Source organism: Manacus vitellinus, unplaced genomic scaffold, assembly GCF_001715985.3.
Source record: "Manacus vitellinus isolate BGI_N305 unplaced genomic scaffold, ASM171598v3 scaffold_72_pilon, whole genome shotgun sequence".
Taxonomy (NCBI): Eukaryota; Metazoa; Chordata; class Aves; order Passeriformes; family Pipridae; genus Manacus; species Manacus vitellinus.
The window spans coordinates 286,906-311,588 of record NW_021940764.1 but is presented as its reverse complement, the minus strand read 5'-3'; the positions used below and the strand labels follow the sequence as shown (position 1 = coordinate 311,588).

At 49.0% G+C, this 24,683-nt stretch overlaps 2 protein-coding genes across 2 annotated transcripts; both read left to right on the top strand.

The window, feature by feature from the left end:
• The first annotated feature begins 2,705 nt into the window (after positions 1-2,705).
• On the top strand, positions 2,706-7,378 carry LOC103757732 (keratin, type I cytoskeletal 13). The gene is made up of 8 exons (XM_018084550.1): positions 2,706-3,194; positions 4,065-4,147; positions 4,666-4,822; positions 5,060-5,221; positions 5,676-5,801; positions 5,981-6,207; positions 6,707-6,825; positions 7,314-7,378. Exons 1-8 carry the CDS (start codon positions 2,706-2,708, stop codon positions 7,337-7,339), a joined length of 1,389 nt encoding a protein of 462 aa, XP_017940039.1. The 3' UTR covers positions 7,340-7,378.
• A 7,131-nt stretch (positions 7,379-14,509) lies between these two features.
• LOC103757731 (keratin, type I cytoskeletal 13) lies at positions 14,510-19,544 on the top strand. The gene is made up of 9 exons (XM_018084545.2): positions 14,510-15,127; positions 15,217-15,299; positions 15,821-15,977; positions 16,238-16,399; positions 16,758-16,883; positions 17,089-17,327; positions 17,608-17,888; positions 18,343-18,444; positions 19,264-19,544. Exons 1-9 carry the CDS (start codon positions 14,510-14,512, stop codon positions 19,287-19,289), a joined length of 1,794 nt encoding a protein of 597 aa, XP_017940034.1. The 3' UTR covers positions 19,290-19,544.
• Positions 19,545-24,683: the final 5,139 nt, after the last annotated feature.

Sequence of the window (24,683 nt, the reverse complement as noted above, 5' to 3'; positions counted from 1 at the left end):
CTCTCTCCTGGCAGCCCCATGTGATTCCCACCAGCTCTGGGCTGTTCCTCCTCTTATGAACTGCTGCTGACATCCAGCTGCTCCTCTGGATTCCCTGGGCTCCTACACAGACCTCCCACCCTTCCCACCGCAGCCGCGGGTCCGAAGCGTGCGCTTTCACAAAGGAGCTGCCCTAAATTCCTGAGAGGTGAAAGAGACCTAATGACATGGTCAGAAGGACTCTAATGATCCAGACATGATGAATATGCCTCTGGAAAGCCCCCTGGGGGGGGAGTACAGCCTCAGCTCCTGGGATGCTGTGATGTTGTTTGTAGACCTATGAGCTGGGATGCACCTGGAAGGCAGCTCAGGAGAGGCAGCTTATGATTAACAGTCCCCCAGCAGAAAACACCCTGGAAACACCCCATTTATTAAAGAGTTGCAAATTATGGAGCTGCAAACATTGGAAACTACATTTCCATAAGATTTCCGTATTTCTTTGTGCTAATGAGACAGACCCAGGAAGCTTAGGAGTTCAAGTAACTGAATGAAAATAGGAGGAAAAGCTTAATTTAAGCTTTTAATGTTTCACAACAATCACTTAATTTTATCTTATTTTAACTGGTGCCCTCATTTCCTGAAGACAAACAGGAAAAATAGCGAGGCAGAGGGAAGTGTGTGTGGTTTGAGGCTCCTGGGCACAGTTTAGGTGGGTCTGAGGTGTCCAGAGGGATCAGGAGCCGTCCCTGCAGCGGGCACGCAGACACCCTCCCCTCCCAGGGAGCAGTGTCAGCCCGTGTTCCTGCCTCTGCTGCTCTGATGTGCTGCAGTGATAATGTGGAGCCGGGAAGGAATGTGTGCTCACTCAGGAGAGATGCTGCAGACAGCTGTTGGGAAACTCCTGAGGAATCATCCGCAGCCCGGGCGAAGCTTCCAGCGCCGCAGCTCTCGGCAGTTTCGGTCCGTTCCTGCCGCCACGCCCTGGCTCCCAATTATGTTCTCGGGTCCTAGGGATGAAATCCAGCTGTTTCTCCCTGTACACAGTAACTTTGTTAGAGGTTCTGCCTATTCTGAGCTTTGTTTCTGTGTGTTTGGGGCTGGAGGGAGGCCCAGCGTGGCAGGCAGGGCCCAGCTGCAGCTCTGCCAGTGCCGAGAGCTTTGTCTTTGAGTAAAATCACTTTGAGAAGTCTCTCCACACCCGTCTCCAGCTTGCTGGAGATATCACTGGAATGCTGCTGGCTGTTATGGTGCTGGATAAGGAACATCCAAGGAGGCAAAGATAAGGGAAGGCGTCTTTTCAGCAGAAATAAGAGCAATAAAATGATGGGAAAATCCACAAATACTGGGATAATTCAGTCCTTTGGTAAATGGGATCATTTATCTTCCATAACAAAACCTATTTCACTTGATAATGCCATTTCAGCAAGAGTTTGAAGTCACTCTTCCCTGGTGAAGCAGGCTTGCAGAATTTCTTACAGGGAATGTTGGTTTCAGAAAGCTCAGGAACGCCTGACCCTTGCTCCATGGACACTGGAACAGGGGCTCCCAGGGAGAGGTCCAGTGGTCTGGAGTCTCAGCAAAGCATCTCATGAAAATGAGCTCAGCCTCACTTTTGATGTCAGAAGTGTGAAAGGATCCCTAGTTTTTATTTTCCCTGCCTAATTAAGATTTGGAAATTTTACTGACAGAGAAATTCTAGTTTGTACCAAACCCACCTTTCCCAAGCCCATGTGGAGCTGCACTGGGCAGCGACTGCTCTGCAGCTCCATCAGCAGATCTGTCTTTATATGTGCCAGGACAGCAATCCCGAAGCTCTGATTAGAGCACAGCACATATTGACAGAGAAATTGGCCATAGGATGTTTCCACTCCCATCCACTGTTTCAAAACCGCCCTTTCCCAGCAACAATTACAATCCATAATGAGGAAAAGTGTAGAAATTATCTTCCACTGAACAACAGGAAATATTTAAAGCACTTTTACCTTCCTTTACACTCTCCACATAATGAAACAAATCCCTTGTGAATTACTGGAGAGCCACAATCATACAGGAAGAACCTTTCATCCGTGTCTATTAAGAGATCCCTCCTTGGTCTCACTTGTCTCGTAGCAGAGTGTTCCAGATTTGTCATTTTGCCAGTGGAGAGATTTAAAGGTTAATCTCTGTGTCTCTGATCTTTCTACAGAGTTCTTACATCATTCCTCATACATCATCCGAGAAGCAAACTTAGTATTTCTTCTTTCTTTTTCATCTTGCATATTCCAACCTCAGCACCTTGCATGAAAACTGCTTGTTCAACTCAAAATAAAATGAAAATAAATTAATGAGAGATAAAGAGCTCTTTGATGCAATAACCTTTAATGATTTCTTCCTGGTATGTAATTTAGGACAGTGTTTTTCCTGGCTTAATGCTGTAAGTTTGCATCATAAACAAAAAGCTGATGATTCATAAAACATTATTGCTAATGTATTTTTGAAATTAGCAAGAGACATGTAAAGCATCTTCCTCGTCTACCAGGCTTCTTGAAAGGAAACTTCCCTTTGAGAAATTATTCTTGGCACCAATGGCTGGAGTAGCCAGCCTTATGGGAAGAAGGAGCAGTGGTGACACCCACTGTGGAAGGTATAAATAGGGATGGGCGGCCACGGCCAGCTCGCAGTCTGATTTCATATCAAGCTGTGCATCTTGCTTTGGGCTTCTGCTTGCCTTGCCAACCGCTGTCGCCATGAGTTGCAACATTAAGGAGACTATTACTGTGTCTAGCAAAGGCAGGAGCAGTGGTGGCAGCTGTATCATTGGTGGTGGTGGTGGAGCACGGATTTCTTCCTATGGGATAGGCAGTGCCAGAGGTTTCTCTGGAAGGAGCTACTGCGGTGGAGTGAATTATGGAGGGGGACTGAGCGTTGGTAGCTTGGCTGGTGGGAGCTATGGAGGTGGCAACTGCTATGGCAATGGCCTGGGGTTTGGCCTCGGAGGAGGGGTGGTTGTTGGGGGTCTCGGTGGCGACTGTTTGCTGTCGTCCTGCGATGAGAAGGTCACCATGCAAAACCTCAATGACCGCCTGGCCTCCTACCTGGACAAGGTGAAGTGCTTGGAGAAGGAGAACGCCGAGCTGGAGTGCAGGATCAGAGAGTGGTACGCGACACAGGGCCTGTCCTGCGAGCCCCGGGACTACAGCTGCTACTACAAAGAGATCGAGGACCTCCAGAACCAGGTAATGCCCCTCTGGGTTGTTCCTGCCATTGACAGCTCGTTGCTGAATTTCTGTTTAGAACCTGCTGCACTTGTCGGGGGAACTTTGGTGCTGCTGAATGTGTTCACAAACTAATTCTGGCAAGTTCCCCTATGACACTGCTGAGTGTGGGGGCACATCAAGGATGGGTGCTGCAAGGTGGTAGGGGTGGGAGAACGCTCTGGAAAAGGGAAAGGATGCTTTGGTACGTTGTGTTTGGAGTGTACAACTGTAAATAGGGTATTACCAGTGTGCTCTGAGGAGATGTAGTGGTGTCAGCTCTGTAGGGAAAGCAAAGCAAAGAGAACTATGGAACAAGGGCAAAACACACACATTGAATGCTTTATGAAGTGAAACATTATAAATTCTAGGTGAGAAACGCTGTGTATTGAAACTGATTGTCACAGGGGCACAAAGAGCCTCACACTAATAAATCCACAATAAAAGCTGATCCTAAGGCTTAAAGACACCTTCCAACCATCTTCCCTGAAGTCCCTTAAGTCTGAAGCCCAGAACACTCCAGCTTGAATATCAGTTGAGATTTAGTGACTTAAAGAAGGTTCTTCAGGTTCACTTTGTGAAGCCTCTTTGGAACTTGCCTTCAGATCTTGAAACTGAGATGCCCCATCTCACAGCTCTTTAACTCAACCTCTACATAATTGATCTCTTTACTGACTGTGAGTAAAGGAGGCAAAGCCCCCTCCTTCAACTTCTCTGCTCAAGGGACTAGGTTACTTAAGTGAGAAGGTAACAGAAAAAGGGAATTGTGCAGGGCTACTGCCTAATTGCAATGCAGAGAGACCTACAGAACAGGAGAGGAGGAGGCATCTCTCATGCTCTGCTCTTTTCCAGATTGTCTGTGCAACCATTGATAACAACAAGATCATCCTGGACATCGATAACAGCAGGATGGCTGCTGATGATTTCCGTGTGAAGTGAGTGCCCCTTCTGAACCTGCTGCCTCCCCCCTGCTCCTTCCCACCTCGCTGGGGAGGCTCAGAGCACTAATTACAGAGGCTCCAGACACGTCTCCCCACACCACTGTGGTAGGGCAGGATGATGAAAGGCATTTTGCTCCTGGTCACCAGCCCTCCCTTAATTAGTGTTCTTGGTAAAACATTTAGCAACAGCGTTTGTGGTGAGGCTGGGGACGGGCACTGCAGGGAGTGGTCCATTTCCACCCCAGACCAGAACAGATGGGATCAGCAAAGCAGAAATGCAGCTGAGTAAGTGATACCAAATACAGAGTGAGCAGGAGCAGGGAAAAACCAGGAGGAGGAAGGAAAGCTTTCACATAACAGACATGAAGTGGTGCAGAAATCCAAGGCACGGTGCATTCAACATGGACAGCAGATGCAGACCAGAGCAGGGAGCTGGGAAAGGAGATCTGGGCACAAAGAGAGCCCGTGTGGGATGTTCCCATCCTGAATCTGTGCTTTCCTGCCCAACCCAGGTACGAGACGGAGCTGGCCCTGCGCCAGAGCGTGGAGGCCGATATCAACGGGCTGCGCCAGGTCCTGGACCAGCTGACGCTCTGCAGGTCCGACCTGGAGGCACAGCTGGAGTCGCTGCGGGAGGAGCTCTGCTGCCTGAAGAAGAACCACGAGGAGGTAGGTCCTGCCCCTCTCCTCTGAAAACCTTTCACTCCTGAGGGATCCATCCTCCCTCGCCCCAGGATGCTGCTCTGGGGGGCAAGTGGTTGATGGAGACCATGGTGTGACCGCGGAGCTGTGAGGGTCCAGCAGAGAGGGGCTGTGCCAGGCTCTGCTCCTCCCTGCAGGGCAACTTGGCTGCCTCAGTTCTTTCCTCCTTTTTAAAAACTGACCTGATCTGGATGGTGTTTCCAGGAAATGTGCTGTCTGAGGAAGCAGTCGACTGGAGATGTGAGTGTGGAGGTCAATGCCTGCCCTGGCCCAGACCTCAGGCAGATCTTGGAGGATTTGAGATGCCAGTATGAAACACTGATTGAACGCAACCGCAAGGAAGTCGAGGATTGGTACGAGTGCAAGGTGAGCGACACACACCTGAACCAGACTGACACTCACCCCGCAGGCCTCAGGAGCCTCTCAGAGACCAGACCTGGAGACAATAAGCAGTTCTTGCTTCTCAGTAAAGCCCAAGAGCAGCACTCATTATACCCTGTGTTCCATAGGAGCCACAGGCCTGTCTGACCAGTTTGTTATGTCCCACCTGGAACAGCAGCATTTGCCACAAGGCCTTGTGGTGTGTTGCTGGAACACAGATATTCCACATTTGGATTAAAGAGACTTACTAGCCATGGGGCTAATGGGATTTGTAAAATGAACAAGCACAGGAGCCAGCAGGGAACGCCCTGTGCACAGAGAACCTGCCCTGCTCCCTTTTACTTCTGCTGAACACTCCCTGTGTTCTGCTCCTGTAAAACCAAGCCCGATGTACCCAGATACCTCCTGAAAGCTCTTTACCCTGGCTTGGTGATTTCAGATTGAGGAGGTGAATCGGGAGGTGATTACAAGTGGTCAGGAGGTGGAGACGTGCAACAACCAGGTGACCGAACTGAGACGCCAATTGCAAGCCCTGGAAATCGATCTCCAAGCTCAGCTCAGCCAGGTGGGTGACGAGCTGGCTCAGCTCGGACGTGGTCACTGCTGGGTTTCTTGGTGTGAACAGCCAGACCCACCAACCAGCACAATGGTGCTGAATGGCTCCTTCATTTCTAGACTGGAAATCATAAACTCCAGGGTGACGCTTAAAATGAATGTTGTTTCTTTGCTTGTCCTGTTTATCAGAGAAATAACTTGGAATCCTCTCTGGCTGAGACTGAGTGCCAGTACAACACCCTCCTCGGTGAGCTACAGAACCAGATCACGTGTGTGGAGCAGCAGTTGGCTGAAATAAGGGCGGAAATAGAGTGTCAGAACCAAGAGTACAAGACCTTACTGGACGTCAAGTGCCGCCTGGAGCAGGAGATCCAGACCTACCGGTGCTTGTTGGAAGGAGGACAGCAGGACCTCATGTATGTACATCTCTAAATCCACTAGAGAATACATGAAAATATCACGGATCTGTATTACAGATTGGGAATCCAGCCGGATCTTTAGTCCTTCTTAATGCTTTCTTTGAGATGAAGAAGTTGTCTTATGAGCAACTTCACTGTGATGAACATTGAAATCAGAACTAAATGTCACTCCCTGGGATCTGCAAAGCAGAGATACCAAATCTGATAATTGCTGGTGACAACACTGTCTGTCCTAGCATTAGGACAGTCTCTTCTCTGGGGTGATATATGTGAGAACTGTCAAAATGGGAATTAATGGCAATTAATTGGCAACTGCATTGCAGTTCCACGCCAGGGGGGAGCACAAATGTAAAGCAACTCTGAGAGTGACAGAAAATGTGGTGTAAAATACTCTATATGTAAAAACCCTTATAAAGGACACAGTCTGAAACTTTGTGCCATGTAGCCAGTCAGCAGTGACACGTGAAGTTCTAAAATTGCCTGTCTGTCTCACTAGTCACGGAGGAGGAATCGGAACTGGCGGAGGGGTCATTAGGACAAGCCACACCTACACAACAACTACAGCTGCCCACTGCCAGCCCCAGGTCCCACCCTGCAAGACTGGAGACATACAAGGTAAGGGCCGTGTGCTCACAACAGGAAAACAGGCTTTGTTTGGTTTGCTCCTGAGCTCTGAGGGCCAGAGACAGCACAGTCCTAGGACGTGTCACTGGCATCCTCTCAGACTCACTGTGCTACAGGAGGGATCTGTCACAGTGGTGGTGCCACCGAGGAACAGGGTTAAAGAGAGCTCGGGCTGAACACAGGGCTGCAGGAAACAAATGGGGGATGAGAGGAGGCAGTACCATGGAGAGAAGTAAAGAAGATGAGTCTAAACTTACCATAAGAGTCTGGAAGGAGTGAAAAGAAGAGTAAATCTATAACTTTACAAGAAAATTCCCATTAAAGTAAATTATTTGGGGAATATCTGGGGTTTCCTGGGTTGCTGCCAACTGCTCCAGCTTAGCAGTGCATTCTAGAAATGAGGGCACCACACAGACTCAATTTCTGTTATTTGAAGGATTCTGTTTCAGTCAAATAATGCTGCTGTGTTTTCCCTCCAGTGACCTGCAGGAGAATTTGTGATTAAGGAGGAACGGACTGGAAGGTGACAGGGAAACCCAGAGACAAACCCAGAACACTCCGTGTTCGCTGCACCCTCTGTGCAGAGAAAGTAGAAGTAACTCAGCGACGCTTGGCCACGTAGCTAAAGGGGGTGTCAGGAGCCCCCTCCTCTGTTCTGCTCTTCTGTTCTGCAATGCTGTAACCTCTAGAAATTACCTGAGTTAGTCAGGGTCACTAACGTACCTGCTGCTGAAAAACGTCTCTAATAAAACTTTGCTTGTGCCTGATGCAATCAAGAACCTGGGTCTGAAACTGAGTTCCTTTAGAGCACCAGGTGCTGAGCCATGGGCACAGTGGGCACCTAAACTGGTCAGGATCACAGGATCATCCTGCACAGAGAATGGCCTTGCTGACCTGGCAGGTCTTGTCCAGTTCCTCCCTGTTGCCACAGCCTGAGGCAGATGTTGCCTGTTCCTGTATGACATGGGAGGAGGCAGCCAAGCCAGAGGAGCTGGAGTTCAGTGAAAGGAGAACAGGGATGAGTGACAGAAATTCCCGTGCCAAAGCTCAGGGTGGTGTGTATCCATACACAGCTACTGGCTCAGCAGCCATCCCTGGTGCACATCTCCAGCTGCTCTCCAGATGTGTCAGGTGTTAAACTGCGAGATGAGCTGGTGCTGGGGAGTTCAGTGGTGGCTGCAGCCACCTGGGGGGAGAGGTGTCACCCAGGGGGAGAGGTGTCACCTGGGGGGGAGAGGTGTCACCTGGGGGGGAGAGGTGTCACCCAGGGGGAGAGGTGTCACCTGGGGGGGAGAGGTGTCACCCGGGGGGGAGAGGTGTCTCCTGGCCTCACCTGTCCCCTGGACTTGTGCAGTGTGAGCATGTCCAGGTGCTGCTGCCCCTCGACAGAGCGAATCCCACCTCCTCTGTGCGGGACCCCTGCCCAGGGAGGGGGACCCTGCGAGGACAGTGCCCCTTCTCCCGGGTGCCTGTCAGGCCACGTGCTGAGATGACAGCACTCAAATGTTCTCAGCAATCTCCTCTCATGGGGACACTCACAGCTGTGCAGAGACACCCACAGGACGGAAAGAGCTCATGGCCTGAAAGCCCTTTTTGTAGTTTATATGACACGGCACCAAGATTTGTCACACCTAAACACGTGTCAAATATTGTGGAGTCCTTTGCTGAGAAATTCAACAGCATTTTAAACATAAAAGCAAATGCCAAACCCCGCTCCTGACTGTGCCACACACCTGGAAAAGAACATTTCTGCCCCTGCTCTGGCTGGGTTCTGCGCTGCAACAAGCCGGGAGAGGGGACGGGCAAAGGGAGGGCGGAATCTCGGCAGTGAGGAAGCGGAGAAGGAACAAGAGTGATCCCTGGCGGCCGGGAGGGACGGGCAGCTCCATCACAGCCGCTGATCCCGACTCCGGGAAGGACACCGGGAGCTCCTGCGGCAGCACCGCACCCTCCTGGGGCCGGGCAGGGTCGCCTCCGGTTCTTCCCACACTCGGATCTCTCCAGGCAGCTCTGCCGTGGCCCAAACCCTCGTACAAAACCCCGGAGCTGCTGCTCGCTCCTCCTCGAGGACTTCGTGAAAAAGATCCTCTGGAGTGAGAGGCAGATCCTCACCGAAACTCAAATCCTGGGAACCTGAGCTTTCACTTTCTGCTGCCATCGGCACTGGCCTTTCCCTCTTGTACCGCAGAGAGAAACAGCAACATGAAGCACCTGTGAAAATATTTATACTGGGTTGAGTTTCGCTGTTTGTTTTTCCCAGAGGAAAGAGAAATTTAAAATATTTATACTGGGTTTGTTTTGTTTTGTTTTTTTTTTTTTTTTCCAGAGGACAGAGACATTGAGCATGTGTTTGCCTGAGAAGACAGGGCAAAACTGACCTATCCAAAAACCGTCCAGTTTGGACTGAGACTGAAGCACAGGTTTTCCACGAGCACTGCATTTGATGTCAGGAAAAAACCTAAGAGCAGCTGGAGTAATTAATGATCCGGATATGCACGTGCTGCTGGTGCTGAGGAAAAAGGAAATGGAGAAAGTGCCTGGGAAGTCCTGGCACTTCCCAGCTCTCCCCATCAGGTGTCAGCTGTTCCCAACCGGCAGATCCGAAGGAAACACGGACCTGTCAGTGTCTGTCCTGCTCCCGAGCCCCGGCCTGGCCTGGCCCTGCTCTGCCCCAGGAGTGCAAACAACGAGTCACCGCGTTACCCGAGTCTGAGACTCTCCTGAAAGTAGGGATCACATTTTCCTAAGAGGCCCAAAGACACTAAATTGGGCTAATCCTGTCTGTGGCTGAGTGGAATTAGTTGCTGGTAGCCTATCTAGCAGGAGTACGATAGTATGTGATTAAAATAATAGGTATATAAATAATAAATATAAAATTATATAAAATTATATAAAATTATATAAACGTATATACATTCTAAATAAAAATGTAAATATCCACAATCTGCAGCAGTTTCAGCCCTGCCCAGGTCCCCTGCCCTGCAGGGGGGTGGGCAGTGTTCCCTCTGCCCCACCGAGTGTTGCGCCCACCGTGCCGTGGGATCCCGACACGTTCTGCATTTCACCACACGGGATATTTGGAGATATTTGGAGGTGCAGGAGCTGAGAACTCCCCGACCCTGGGCCGCGGGTGCTCTCTAGAGGGCACTCGGCTCCCACCGAGCTGCCGGAGGGCGCCCGGGGCAGAGGCGAGCGGCAAACCCGGAGCTGGGGGCTTGGCTCATCCTCCCACAGCAGAGCCGGGTGGTGTCTGCGGGACGTGCCGGGAGATCCCGCTGCGGGAAAACACGGAACGCGCTGTGAGCCCGGACATCCCTCTCCAGCTCCTCCGGTATTTAGTGGTGTCACTCGTAGTGAGGTCGGCACGACCCGATTCCGTGTGTGACAGCCCAGGGACGGGCAGTGCCCTCCCTGCCGCCTGCAGACCCCCGGTGTCCCCCGGGCCGCCCCGGTGCCGTCCCGTGCGAGGGCGTGCGGGATGAATGCCAGGCCGAAACTCACTCCCTGATTTGCTAATACCTGTTTATGTTTCCAGCGGCACCGGGATATTTTGCATCACGTCGCTGGGCGGGAGCACAGCGAAACTCGGGGTCCCCGCGGGGGCTGGAATGCGCTGTAATGACCCTTTGCTAACGAGGGTCTTGCCAGTGCAGCTGCATCAGCTGAGACCCCAGTCACCTGGGCCAGGGGCTGCTCAGGCCCGAGATGAAGCCGTTCCCAACCCAGGGGTTTGTGCTCCGAAATCTACGGCTCTGACTCACCTAATTTTTGTTCCTATCGCAGCCACCATCACTCCTTTGGGTGGTGGAGCTGTTGAAGGTGCCCTTTAACGTTTCATCACCACTCGGCTCTGCAACAGGGAGTGAGTAACAGATGGGGCAGAGTGGAGGCAGGAATTACCTCTTCTCCTACAGGAGGGATGTTTGCTGGATCGGACACCCCTGGCTGCCCTTCCCTGGGGTCAGCACGTCCCCCCCCCGCCGAGTCCAGCTTTACTGACCACTGGGGGAACGTGCTGTGTTTGGACCATTGGACAAACAGGGGCAGGTTCCAGGGATATTCCCTGTGACCACACACCTCAGGGTGTGGGTGGACACCAAGACTTACACCAGAAGACACCAGGAGAGGTGGGGACTTACTCTCTCACTTCAAAACATATTTTAAAACCCTTCACTTAAAAAGTGCCTAAAATATGTTTTGGCATCAGGGAATCACGGAATCATTTGGGTTGGAAAAGCCCTCTGAGATCCTCGAGTCCAGCCCTTCACCCAGCACTGCCAAGGCCACCACTTGCAGATGGTGGTCCTAGAATTTCACTGAGCTCTAGAACCACACTGTGTGTTTTGGTTTGTGGCAATGAACCAAAGCCCACTGGTCTTTTGACAGGATAAACATGAGTGAGCCCTAATATGTTACAACTGATCTAAATCAGATTTTTCAGTTTTCAAACATCTAGTTTTTTATTGGGATAAGGAAAAAACCCTCATCGTTTAAATTTTAGGGGAGAGGAGAACAGCTTCATGCTAAGTGTCAGGCAGCTGAACCTCACTGGAAGGAAGAGCAGTGTACAAATAAGTGTTCACCCTCCAACACAGTCACACTGCAGGGCCTGGCTTTCTTCTCTACTATGGAGAAATCCTACAGGATTATCTGGTGTTAATAAAACTGCCTGATGATAATATAATGGGAGTTAGTTTATAGCATATAATTATGAGAATGAGTCATATTCCCCAGGTAGATAATTCATAGTTTTTCTCTGTGTAGCAACATAAGCAAATTGAATATTCCTGACAAGACCTGATCAGAAGCTGGAAGGATGGAAAAGGATCCCTGTGAAGCACCAAAACGGGTGGGCAACAGCACAGTCGTGCCCCCTGAGATGTGTTCAGCAACCTCGGTGGTTTGTCCCAAACACATCAGCGTAGGGAGGGTGTGGATGTGGAGTTGGAAAAGGTGGTGCCAGGGTCTGGGAGGAGCCACGTGTGCCCACCCACGGCAGCCTCACCTTCCCACTGCCACACACCCAAAGGAAACAGGCTTTGTCCCCCCCCTCTGCTTCAGCCAGCACACGGCTGGGCTGTGAGGGACACACAGCAATTCTGCCACAGAAGTGCTGGATGAAATCTGCCTGTGCTGGGTGAGCCTTTCAGGCTTAAATAGTCCCCCCGCCTTGTTGGGCAGGACCTGGTAACAGTTTCATCACAGGAGAAGGGAGAGGCCCATTGCAAACAACTGTGGGGCCACCTGCCTCCAAGGCACCTTCCTCCTCCTCCTCCTCCTCCTCCTCTTCCTCCTCCTCCTTCTCCTCCCCCCGTTTTGGCCCTGACCAGTTTTTGGCTCTGCTGCACTGAGCAGCCTCAGCCCAGATTCCAGAAGGTTTTGCTGTCCCATTTCACAGGTACCCCTGGGGATCCTTCCAGCTCCTGCAGAGTTTATTGCATCTCTCTGGTGTTACGATTTCCCAGCCCTCCAGCTGCACTCCAGCAGCATCTCTAGATTTTGCTGGAAACATTATCTAAGATCACCCAAGAAGCTCAGAGTGTTGCAAGGGCCTGGACAATCCTATGAGACATAACTGCAGACAAAATTACCGCCTCATAAACCAGCTTCCACCTTACAGCAGCTCTGAAATAAAACATTCCTTTCGGGAACCATTGGTTCAGTCACTTCTATCTCTGATCCTGGCCAGGATTCCCAGATACGCTGAATCATCAGGCTTTCTCAGGTTTAAAGAGATAAGCTTCACTCTTGAGGAAAGTTGCCTGCACAAATTCTGGGGAAAAAATGGCATTAAATCTTCCTTTCATGTATTAAACATAAAGCTTTTAAGTTGCACACTGGCATCCTCCCTGATATTCAAACCATCCAAACGTTCTCCTGTGAAGGGAAGACAGAAAGCTTGGTCCATCTGAAAGGAATGACTGATGCAAAAGATGTAATAAACATCTTTGCAGAAAAAAAAAAACAACAAAACAAACCCCTTCTGCAGAATTATACAGAAAACATAGATTTGTACCCATGTCAGCAGCTGGAAGAAACAGTTAAACAGGATGTAACCCAACGGCTCCAAGAGCCAAAGCAGCTGGAAGTATAGAAGACAATTTTGTTTACTTGAGAGAAAAGGGTTTCTGGCTGTAATGAGCTAAAATTATCCCCCACACTCCATTAAATGTTGCAATGAACCATTTAAATTCCTACAGTCCAGGGGAGGCCTTGCTCCCACTTCAGAGCTGAAGTGGAGCAGAAGATGAGGCGTGTCCTGCTGCGTGGGCCAGGGTGTGCTGGGAGGGGCCTTCACAAAAAGCTGTTTCCACAAACACTTGCTGCGAAGCCACAACAAACAAACAAACCTGTTGATCAGCAACAACCAACAGCACAACGGGCCGAGCGAGAAAACAGTAATATCCCAAATCAATACAGGAAATTGGACATCACACGACGAGTTCCACCCACGAGGTGCGACAGGTAACAGGCTGGGATTTGTCTGGCAGGAGGACGAGGTGAGAGGCACCCAGGGGAGAGGTGACACTGTCTGAGGCTCAAGGCACGGGGAGAGCTCACGAGCCTTGGGCAAAGATACAATCTTGAAAGAAGAAGATGTAAGATGTGCCTGTGGGTGGAAAACGAATCTGAAGGGAAAATGTGATGCAGTTTATTGACTTAATCTCCAAATCAGAAACTTCACCTTTCTCCTCCAAGGATGTTTGTATTTGTGCTGCGTGGGGAAAACATCCTGATAAATTTGTGAATTCCCTTCGGGAGTGAGAACAGGACCTCTGACACTCCCAGGAATGTCAGGAGAGACCAGCCCAGAGCCAGGATGCTTTCCCAGGTGTCTCGGCCCTCCTGTGCCTGCATTTGGTCCGAGCACATGAAGGGTTATTTCCAGAAACAACCTGCCACACTTCCATTCCTCACAGCCTGACACGGAGCTGTTCTGCAGTTGTTGTAACACCCTTTTTCATAATTAAATTGTTATTTATAAAACACAATTGTAGAGGTGTGATTGGAATAATTGCTGGCACGTGACATTTGCCAATGTTCTCTGAGCTTTTACGAGATATTATAAAGAAGTCAGAGTGGTTCATTGTACCTACAACTCACATCCTGGGATGGGCTTTCCAAAGGCATAAAGCAATCAAGGACTAAAAATAAGGAGCACACAGCAAAGAATAACCATAAATCTATGAAAATATCAGGTAACTATAAAACAATCAGCCAGTATTCCTTGACAAATATCTGAATATTAGAAGAGAGACAAGAACATCCACCACTGTCCCTTATTGTGGCAGAGTGTTGTTGTGTTGAGAGGGATGTGACCAGGACGAGGTGAGTGGGATGAGTTTCTTTGGGATGACTGTAAGTCAGTGCACTAGATCTCAGCAAAGATCTCCCCCACTCAGAGCCACCCAACAGAAATTACATGTTTTGTATGAATAAACAAATGGTCACAAACACTTAGAGGAAGGGTTAAGCTTCCTGACACTGCCAAGCATCTCCCTTTGGCAAATTAGGGCTTGCAAATGCACATGGAAAGCGGGTACTCCCTTCCACGGCGACACCCTCTGTCTCGGCTATAAATGCAGAGGAGGCCGGCTGGAATTTGGAGCTATGATTCCAGGACAACTGTAAGACCAGCTTTGAGTTTTCACCTGAGTCCTTTGCTGCTGCCAGGATGAGCTGTGGCTCGAAGCAGCCCCTGAAGAGCTGCCTGCGAGGGAGCAGCGGTGGCGGTGCCAGCAGTGGGGGAGGAGGAGGGGGCAGCTCGCATTCCTCGGCCTCCTCGAGGAGGATCTCCTCCAGGAGCAGCGGTGGTGGCAGGTTTTCTGGCAGCAGTTGTGGTGGAGGAAGCTCCCGGAGCAGCTGTGGTGGGGCAGCTGGGGGGTATGGGAGTATCAGGCGCAGCAGCTACGGAGGAGGGATGAGCAGCCACAGCTGTGGAGGAGGGATGGCTCCCGGATATTGTGGAGGGGGAATGGGAACGGGCTTCAGGTCAGGGGGGAGCGGGTTTGGTGCTGCTTATGGAGGAGGCTTTGGTGGAGGTGGTGCTGGTTTCAGCGGTGGCAGCTTTGGCTTTCCTGGAGGGAACGTGGGAATCCTCTCCTACGACGAGAAGCTGACCATGCAGAGCCTCAACGAGCGCCTGGCCTCCTACATGGAGACCGTCAGGAATCTGGAAACGGAAAACGCTCAGCTGGAACAATTAATCAGGGAGTGGTACCAGAAGCAAGGTCCTTCTGGCCCAAAGGACTACAGCCACTATTATGGACAAATTGAAGAACTTCAAAGCCAGGTAGGATGCTCTTTGCCAGAGGAGTTGGAGCACTGACAGGCTGAGAGGTTCTCAGGGAATGTTTGCCCAGCACGTTGTTTCTCTTCTAGATTGTGACTGCGGCTGTGGACACCCACAAGGTACTTTTGGACCTGGATAACACAAGGATGACTGCAGAAGACTTTAGAGTAAAGTAAATATATATTCCTCTTTTCCAGCCACTGATTTCCTTCCTCCTGCTTTCCTGAACTTCATAAATTAATTCCATAAGCAAATATCAATCCACAGGGACTTGGGTTCCTCCTGGTTCTATGGCAGCACAACTGAAATAATTTGTGAAAATTCAAAATTTTCAATATTTCTAGAATGATCTTTGGTGGGACTGCTGTCTCTGAACCAGATGGATGGACCCTGCACAAAGTTGCAGGTCAAAGAGATGATGAAAGATACCACAGAATAAAAATATTAAAGTTCAATATTAATATTAAACTTTAAATGTATTAAGTATAAAGAATAATAATGTTATTAAGTAATATTAATTTTAAATTGTAAGTACTGGCTGATGATTTCCTAATTCTGCTGGTTGAGGGATGCTGCATGCACTGAAGTACAGACACAGATACTGGAATAGGTGAACTTCTCCATAAATAATGCCAGTAGGAGAACTGGGATGGGAAGAGCAGAGCTGACCTCTCTGCACTGTCCCTGGCACAGGTACGAGACCGAGTGTGGGCTCCGGCAGAACGTGGAGGCCGATCTCAACAGCCTGAGGCCCCTCTTGGACAGCCTGACCCTGTGCAGGTCCGACCTGGAAATGCAGTTCGAGTCTCTGAAGGAGGAGATGATCGATGTCAAGAAGACCCATGAGGAGGTAAGAGCAAAAAAGCAACAAAACCCCACAAACTGGAGGTGCTGCAGGGGAAACCTCGGCATGAAATACCCACCGAGGGGCAGGGCCAGGCTGTGCCAGGGGGGCCCTGAGCTCAGCCCCTCAACAAGCAATGGCTTGAAGTCAAGGCCAAATAATTGCAACACAACTCCCCCCAATATATATATATATGTATGTATGTATGTATGCTGTTGAAAGGCTCTGTTTGTGTTCATTGTCCTGGGCCTGGCTTTTCTCTGCAGGAAATAAAACAGCTGGAATCCCAGTCCAGCGGGGATGTGAGTGTGAAGGTCAACGCTGCTCCAGGGGAGGATCTGCTGAAAAAGCTCAATGAGATGAGACAAGAATATGAAGCCATTATTCAGAAGAACCATGCAGAGGTTGAAAAGTGGTATGAAAGCAAGGTAAAGGGTGACAGTTGGAATGTTCATGTTAAAAAGGAAAACACCAGCCCCTGTAGAGGAATGACACAGCATCCATTGCTATTAGGAAATAATGGTAGAATCCCTTTGACTAAAATGAAGGAAATCACAAGTGGGCTTGAACTGTTCTGGCAGAGCCACACGAGGAAGTGTAACAGCCCCATTTACCAGTGGCCCTTCTGCAACTTTGAGTTTTCACCCGAGTTGTTTGCTGCTGCCACTCTGAGCTGTGGCTCCAAGCAGGCCCCAAAAAACTGTTCCAGCTGGTCCCATGATAAACTGCCATGTTGACATTGTAAGTAAAAGTCAGAAACTCCAGTTCTGTACATTAATTTTTCAGATGGAAGAAGTTAATCAACAAGTCCACTCAAGTGGCCAGGAGATACAATCAAGCAACCGGCAGATCTCTGAGCTGAGACGTGAATATCAGAGCCTGGAGATTGAGCTGCAGTCGCAGCTCAGCATGGTAGGTACCAAGTGCTCCTGATCCTTGGATTTGCAAAGAACCCAGGGGTTGCTGGGATGACAGGAGGGTGGCTGTAGCTGGCACAACAGTCAGTGAAGATGCTGGGTGCCCCTGACACCATGTGAGATCTGTCCCATGTGGGGCACAAGAACGCTCTGATCCTGCCACATTCCCACCAACGCCGCGTTTTGTTTGGCCCTCGCAGGTCGACTCTTTGCAGTCCAACCTGGAGGACACGGAACGTCGCTATAACCTGCAGCTGCAGCAGATCCAGGGCATGATCAGCCCCTTGGAGGAGGAGCTGGCCAGCATCCGCTGCGAGATGGAGAGCCAGAACGAGGAGTACAAGATGCTGCTGGGCATCAAGACCCGCCTGGAGCAGGAGATCCAGCAGTACCGGGCCCTGCTGGAGAAGGGGCAGCACGGCCTGAGATACAGAATTAAGTAAAGACATCAGTTTATTAACTTGCCATCTTTGCAATCAGGGGAAGAGGAAAGCAGCAATATTTATGTTAGGAACTGGTACAACTGATTAATCATCAACATATTTATTACAACCACAAGAATTCACATAAATCTTAGCTGGCAGGGTGCAAAGCTGGATTTTCACAAAAATATTTAGTGTTGTGATTTGTCATTTCTTCCCCTAAGTACCAGCAGGAAGTGTTGCTATCTGGGAAAATGAAGGGTAAGAAGGAAATAACACACCCTTTCCTGCTTACAGACCTGCACAGGGAGGAGCTGATGGTGGATCTTCAGGAGAAGGAGGAGGTCATGGAGGAGGAAGCAGTGGAGGAGGAACTGGAGGATCCTATGGAAGATCTTCCTCTTCTGAAAGTGGAGGAGGAGGAAGTGGAGGAAGAACAGGAGGTGGAACCTGTGGTAAAACCTCAGGTGGAGGAGGTGGCAGTGGAGGAGGAGGAGGAGGAGGAGGAGGGGGCAAATCCTGCCTCTTCCGCTCTTCATCGTCCCAGTCCCAGCCTGGTGACTCTTGTGAAAGCCCAGGTAAAAATGGAATAAAGAAGTACATCCTGCCATTAACGATCCTCTCTGAATAGCAGGAAGGGATATGACAACTTCCTTCCTGGAAATATTTTGCTATTTTTCCCCAGTTGTGTTTTAAGGCCACTCTGACATTTGCTCTTACACAGTGACAACTCAACATGGCAGCATTTGCAGTGACTCCACTGAAGAGGGAGGGTGGCATGAAGGGTTGTGTGGAAAGAGGAAATGAAGGGGGGAAAGGGAAAATGATGCCCAATCCAAAGCATGCAGGGAAGCAGGGAAGTCAGTGGTTAGAAATGGCACTGGTGTTAAGGGGGCATGGTTAAAGCAGGGCACAGCAGTTGGAAGGAACACTCCAGACATTTAAAATATGAGAGGCATTGGCTGCAAAAGACTCAAGTAGCAAAAGACAGAAAGGTCTGATCTGTGTCTGATTTCCCGGCTGTGGTTCCAGGAAGTGCTGAAAACATGAAGCTGTGCCTGGAAGGGAACAAAACACTGGGAAGAGGAGCAACCATGGAGGAAGTGTCCGAAGCCATAAAACACATGAGACTGGGTAAGGCTCACATGAGACTGGGTAAGGCTCCAGGTCCTCACAGCACCTCAGACAAACGCCTGAAAATGGGGAATATGAGCAGGAAATTGTCATTTTTAGAAAGGTTCACTTCCACTTTGATCCTGTATTGAGGCTTCATCGGTCTCTCTCAGTCAATCTGTCTCCCAAACACGCTGTTTCCACCACAGACTGACAGTCATGACATGAGAGCTGGCTCTCACCCAAAGGGCCTGGAGCCACCCGTGCAGACAGCAGGAACAGTGCACACACTCTCCTGCTGCTGGCAACAAAGGCAGTGAATTCAGAAGGAGTTTGTGTTATGAGGAAGATTCTTCGGGAAAATTTGATTTTTAAAAATTCATACATAGGCTTTGCAAACTCCTCTGCAAAAATTCACTCCTCTGATCAAACATCCCATCTGACCTGCAACACTCCTACATATATTAATGTTGGTAGGCAAGATTAAAACATGTCATGTGCCATCCATCTTTAACTTATAAAAATTTGTTGTAAATGTCTGTACACAGAAAAACGTACATTCTAAGTTCCTCTGTATTTGGTATACACTGCTCAGCCACTCTAAAGTGATTTGCACTCCCACAGCTGAGAACAGAAGCAGGTCTGTGCAGCTCATTGCTAAAGTTGCACACACAGGTACAAACACAAGTCTGACACTGTTCAAACTTTTCTGGGAGGCTGGAACAGCCCTGGTGCACCGAGACTGCACAGGGGGTACTCGGGGAGTAACACAGGGTTAAAAATGCTGAATGAGATCACACTTCTTCAAAGAAATTCTTGCTTCCCTCCATCTTTCCTCAGGGAGTTTTAGAAGGTCTGAGGAGTGATTGGCAGGAGCAGCATCTTCCACTGCAGGACTTCCCCAGTGAGGCCTTTGGACCAAGCAAGACTCTCCGAGCACGGCCGAACACGGCTCTGCCACGAGCAGGAGCCAGCACTTGTTCAAGTTACCCAACACTGCTCACTGCAGGGGCTCCTCAGGGCTCCCTGCATGGCCTGTCTGCTGCTTCCACCTGTCTTTCTGTTCCGAATCACTGTTACCTGATTTAATCTCTACCGTGATTGGTGTTCCTGTGCAATAAAAGCTAATAAATCTTTGCTTCTCTGTGATGCAACCAGAAAACCGTGTCTGGTTCAAGTTCCTTTGGTGGAGTTTTTTGTTTGAATCAGTTACAAATATCAAGCCCTACCTGTGGAACACACAGTAATGTGTCAGGTTATCCACAGGACCCTGAGTTTGCAGTTCACCATTTAAGATTCACTGGGCAAAGCTCTGCAGACTACACTGCTGGGAACTGCTCGGTGGGCCCTGCAATGGGAAAACTCACAGTCAACAAACCCACTCACTTCTGCTATTGCCTTCTATCTGGGACAAGAGGGGGGGCTTAAGGAACTGACTCTTCCCTAGAAAACCTGTTTAAAATATGGGCTCCATGGAGAATTTCCCCTGAAAATAACGCAGGGGGTTCCTCACATGACTCCTGCTCACGATACTTCCTTCCTCCTGCGCACTTCCCCACTCGCCTGCTAAAACCCCAGCAGGACTATCGCTGCTGTGAGCCTTTCTCTCTGAGTTTTACAATCACGAGGTTTGTTTTTTCCCTCTGATGAAGGCATCACCCACGGGAGAAGGTTGGGAAATGCAGGCTGAGTGGGAGGCCGTGGGAACGGGAGTGCTGAGCCCTGATCCCAGGCTGAGCCGTGCCGGTGATTCACGGCGCTGCCTCACGCCGGGCTCTCAGCCATGGGATTGGGACTGGAAAACCAAGAAAGGAAGAATAAAATTGTTTTTCCTGACCAGTGTCCGTCTGGGGGCCTGAGGGACCAGGTCACCTCGTGCACGTGCTGATGTCCCCAACCTGCTGGTTGTTGATGATCCTTTGCCAGGATACCCCAAACTCCCACCTGCTGCAAAACCACACTCTTCAATTTTAACCCCTTGCAGCCTCACATTGTTCTTGTCCCTGTTTTGTTCCCTGTCCTCTGAACCTGCTTCCTCCAATTGCTCTGCTCGCTTTCCACCTCTGGCAGGTGGTGACAGCTCTTTCTCAGACCTGTCTGTCCAGGGTACTCAACTGACAGCCCAAATTAAGGAGTGCTCCAGGAGCCCTGCTTCTCACACCTCCCCTCGGAGCCTGCCAGGTTAACCTCAAAACTGTTCCTGCTCAGTGCCTGCTTCCTGGCTGTCCCAGGGTGAGCTACAGTGATTTACCTGGTCTCTGGTCCCACAGTGACACCCGGGAGGCTGTTGGGGTGATTGGATATGATTTCCTTGGAGCAGCAGCCTCTCTGTGCTGGACTTCACTGCTCTGTGCCACCACAGCAGCTCTGAGCACTCCTGGCCCCTCTTGCTCCTGCCCTTCTTTCCAAAAATACAACTTCCCTTTAGTATTTTACGACCAGTTGTCTAATCCTCAGGCATCTCTGCACATAACCTTGCAGGAGAAACTCCTCTGAAATGATCCTTGGGGAAGCAAAGCAGAAAGTGGAGTGTGGGAAGGGCTGTGAGGCAGTTCAGGGGCTGAGAAAACAGCACTGAGCACAAACACGTACCAGGATGCAGCGTGTGGCAATACCCAGGGCAGCTCTGCTGCTGATTTAATGGCTTATATGGATATGTTAAATAAGGCACAATTTCTGAGCCATTAGGATAAGTAATTATAAGAGCACTATTACTACTTTTGCTACTCAGCATTGATTGCACTATATTCTTCCTTACCTAAAATCTCTACCTTTAGTCTGCATCTACAATGCAAATGAGCTTCATAATAAAGTTTATTTGCTACATTTTACAGTATGTGACAAAATAAATACAAACCACCAATAGACTCACAAAAACCCCCACTCAGTCATGGCATCAGTGCTCACTACAGACAAAAAGCACTCTGAATTGTGATGGTTTCTTACCAGACCCTGGAAGAAAATGCCAGTTTAAGGATTCTTTCCTTTTTCCATTTTGTATTACAAAGCCTGCAGCTGGGTTACCACTGGCACTTGCTTACTGAGAGAACAGGCTCACATGGAAGAACAGAGCTAGAAAAACCATTGCAAAGCAGGAGTAAGAAGCACAAACATTGTAGTGTCAGGTGTCAAAGCTTAGGGCAGGCTCAGAGTGGGGCCGCAGAGATACTGAGGGACGAGGAGAACTTGGCACTTCTTATTTGCACGCATTTCGCTGGGGATTAATCAGCATAATAAGCTTTAATTTTATGAGCACAAAGTGTTGCAATTCGGATACTTATCTGGTGTTCCTATTAGTGCTCTGAGGAGATAATTGAGGTACGTGTTGGAACAAGACCTTCAGAGCAACCTGAGGCAAAACTCAGTGTGCACACACACTCCTGCCTGTTTGGCTTCAGAGCTCCCCGGCAATCCCTGTGTCCATTTGAAGGCACAGCTGTAATTCCCAAACTGCCTGTGTGTACTGTGCTGATCTCTCTTTTGTTGAGCGCTGTCAGGCCTCTTAATTGCCAAATCCTGCCATATTCAAGGCCATATTCAAGGGCTGCACAATGAGAACAGCAAAGTCACTGCGCTGGGGAGAAGGAACTCGACCCCTCCCAGAGTCCACCTGGCTTTGCTTCACTTCCATGAGGGGTAACACCCATCTCAGACAAACCTCTGTTTGAAGTGTTCACTCTTCTTACAAAAATATCTAAGAGTGATGGGAAGGGATGGTTAAATAGGTGAAAAGAATAAACTCCAGCAGTTGCCTGAGGCATCAGAGTGACAGTGAATTAAGGGGAAATGCTTCAGTTTGCCAGTGCACGGACACAAAGCTGAGAACACATTTCCTCCAGCTCTTTTTGAATGCAGCAGCTCCAGCCTGCTGGAAAAGCCTCCCAGTCTTGGAGCACGGGCTGCTCTCAGGGTGCTTGGGAGTCACTTCTTTGATACCAATCACGAGGCCTGATTGAAAGGAAAACAGTCACAGAGCGAGAGTGAAGGGACAGCAGCTGGGCCGAGCCGTGTGCTGGGCTGAGGAGATGCTCTGAACAGGGTTGGAACATTCCAGCACCTGCAGGCTGGGGGATAAATGCCCTTATTCTGCTCTGACTGGGAAACAGCAGTGTTATATAACATAGGGATGCTATATCTACACAGAAACATTAATGATTCAACTGTGCATCACGCATAGGAAAGAGACCAGAGAAGGACCTAAAACTGCCAGTTCCTGTTAGGTAATAATTCCATAAATTCACATCATCCTATAACACATTAGAGGAAAGCATCAGAGAACAAGATTCTTTGAAGGCTCTTTAAATGAGCTCAGAAATGAAAAATGCATCCTGCCCACAGAACAGATCTTCTCTTGTTTGTAAACATTTGCACAGTTAAATATTTAATAATTAATAAGTTAAAATAAGCCAGGAGGGAATTCAGTGTGTACAACTTTACTGGAGCATGAAGTACTCGAGTTCACCTGTATTTTTCAGGCACTTCAGTGTCAGACTCCAGACAGACACACAGTGACTGACAGAAACCAAACATCCCAAGGGCAACTCTGAGCTGCAGGAATATTTTGGAATATGGCCCAGCCTCACAGCCAGTAGGGTTTCTATAAAACCTCCAAGGTGAAATTAGTAGCAAAAATTAAATCATAGCAATGCTGAAGACAAAACAGGAACATCCTGAGAGCATGTGACTTATGAACTACCAAAGATCTGAAGGCAAAATCTGTGATTTGTGATCCTCCTTTATATACAAATAGTGGAAACAACACAGAACTACAATGAAATGTTGAGGTTAGTGGAAGTTCTCCACCCTCAATGCTTTGACTTTCTTTTCTGTCATTGCTTTGATTTTTTTAAACTTTTTCTTAATCCTGCAATAAGAAGTGTCCATTTTCCAGTGTGGACAAATCCCTTTTGTGAACAGGTACATATGGAAAAAGACCCTGAATAGGAAACAATGTGTGTTTTCAGAAAATACAGAAACAGAGTAAGAGACTCTTTGGGCAATTTTTTTACTTTTGTTTTAATAATTACAGGAATTACTTTGCTCACTATCACCTACAAACCCACAGATTGTTCTAGCTTGGCTATGAAAAGCATCTCTAAGGAATATTCCCGGAGTCTCTGATGGGAATTTGAACTTGACAATCCATTTTACTCACCACGGCAGAGTTTGTGACAAAGGGCCCCACTGGCAAGGTGACATTCCCCAAACCCAGAGACAAAAAAAGCACTAAAATGAAAAAAGCATTTTGCCCCCAGCAAACTCCATCTCTCTGCACCAGTAACAGACCGTGCAGAAGCAGAAACTGTTTATGCTGCTGGGGTGTCAGGACCAGCCTCCAGCTGAGACTCAGGAGAAATTATCACATCACCAACCTGCTCGGAATCTTTCATCACCTTTGAGCCATTGAGAGATCAAATAGCAAGATAAAATCTGGGAGCTTTTGAAAGCGATTGCCTAAGCAGCAACAGAGCAACCGGCACAGGCACGGAGCAAAGGCCAGGAGGAGGGATGAGGTTAGAAAATGGTAAATAATCCTGAATCTACAACTTCCCACAAAGGCAGCCTTTGGAAAGCAAGGCCTGCACTGCATTCCCATCTCCAAGGGCTCCTGGAGATGCTGGGAGCAGGACAGCAGAGCACAAATGGCAGTTCTTCGGGTGTTGCCTCTGCTCCTGCACCTGAGGTTTAGGGGAGAAATTGCTACACCCTGTAACTGCCTCCAGTCGTTAGAGACTCCACGACCCCGTGGGGAGGAGGGAGGCTGATGGAGACATTTCAGTCACACAGAACAGAACTGTCACTGGGAAACTGTGCCCCTTCCCTGAGCTCTCTGGGACAGTTTGGGTCCATCTACAGCAAGACAAGAGCGCTGGTGGTTTGCTGTTTGCACATCTGCCCTCAGACACTGGCTTAGCATCCAACTCCCAAGGCAGGATGGAAACCCTTCACTGGGTCAGCTTCTGGGATCAGGACGACACTGAAGTGTGGGGTCATTTCTTTTGTGGTCTCAACAGTCTGATTTAAACTGCCTTTTCTGCCAGGGTGTTATTTTAGAGTCTCAAGGATCTCTGCTTTAAGAGCAGTAGACATAATACAGATGTACTTTATCACCTGTAATATATGACACATTGACAATAGAGAGCATGAGCTGCTTTATATTAAACGATAAAGAGTCTTCCCACACAGCAGTTTTGAGGTAACTGTCTGCAATAATACAGCTTCTAATTGGGCTACAATTGACTTTGTAATACATTTAAAGT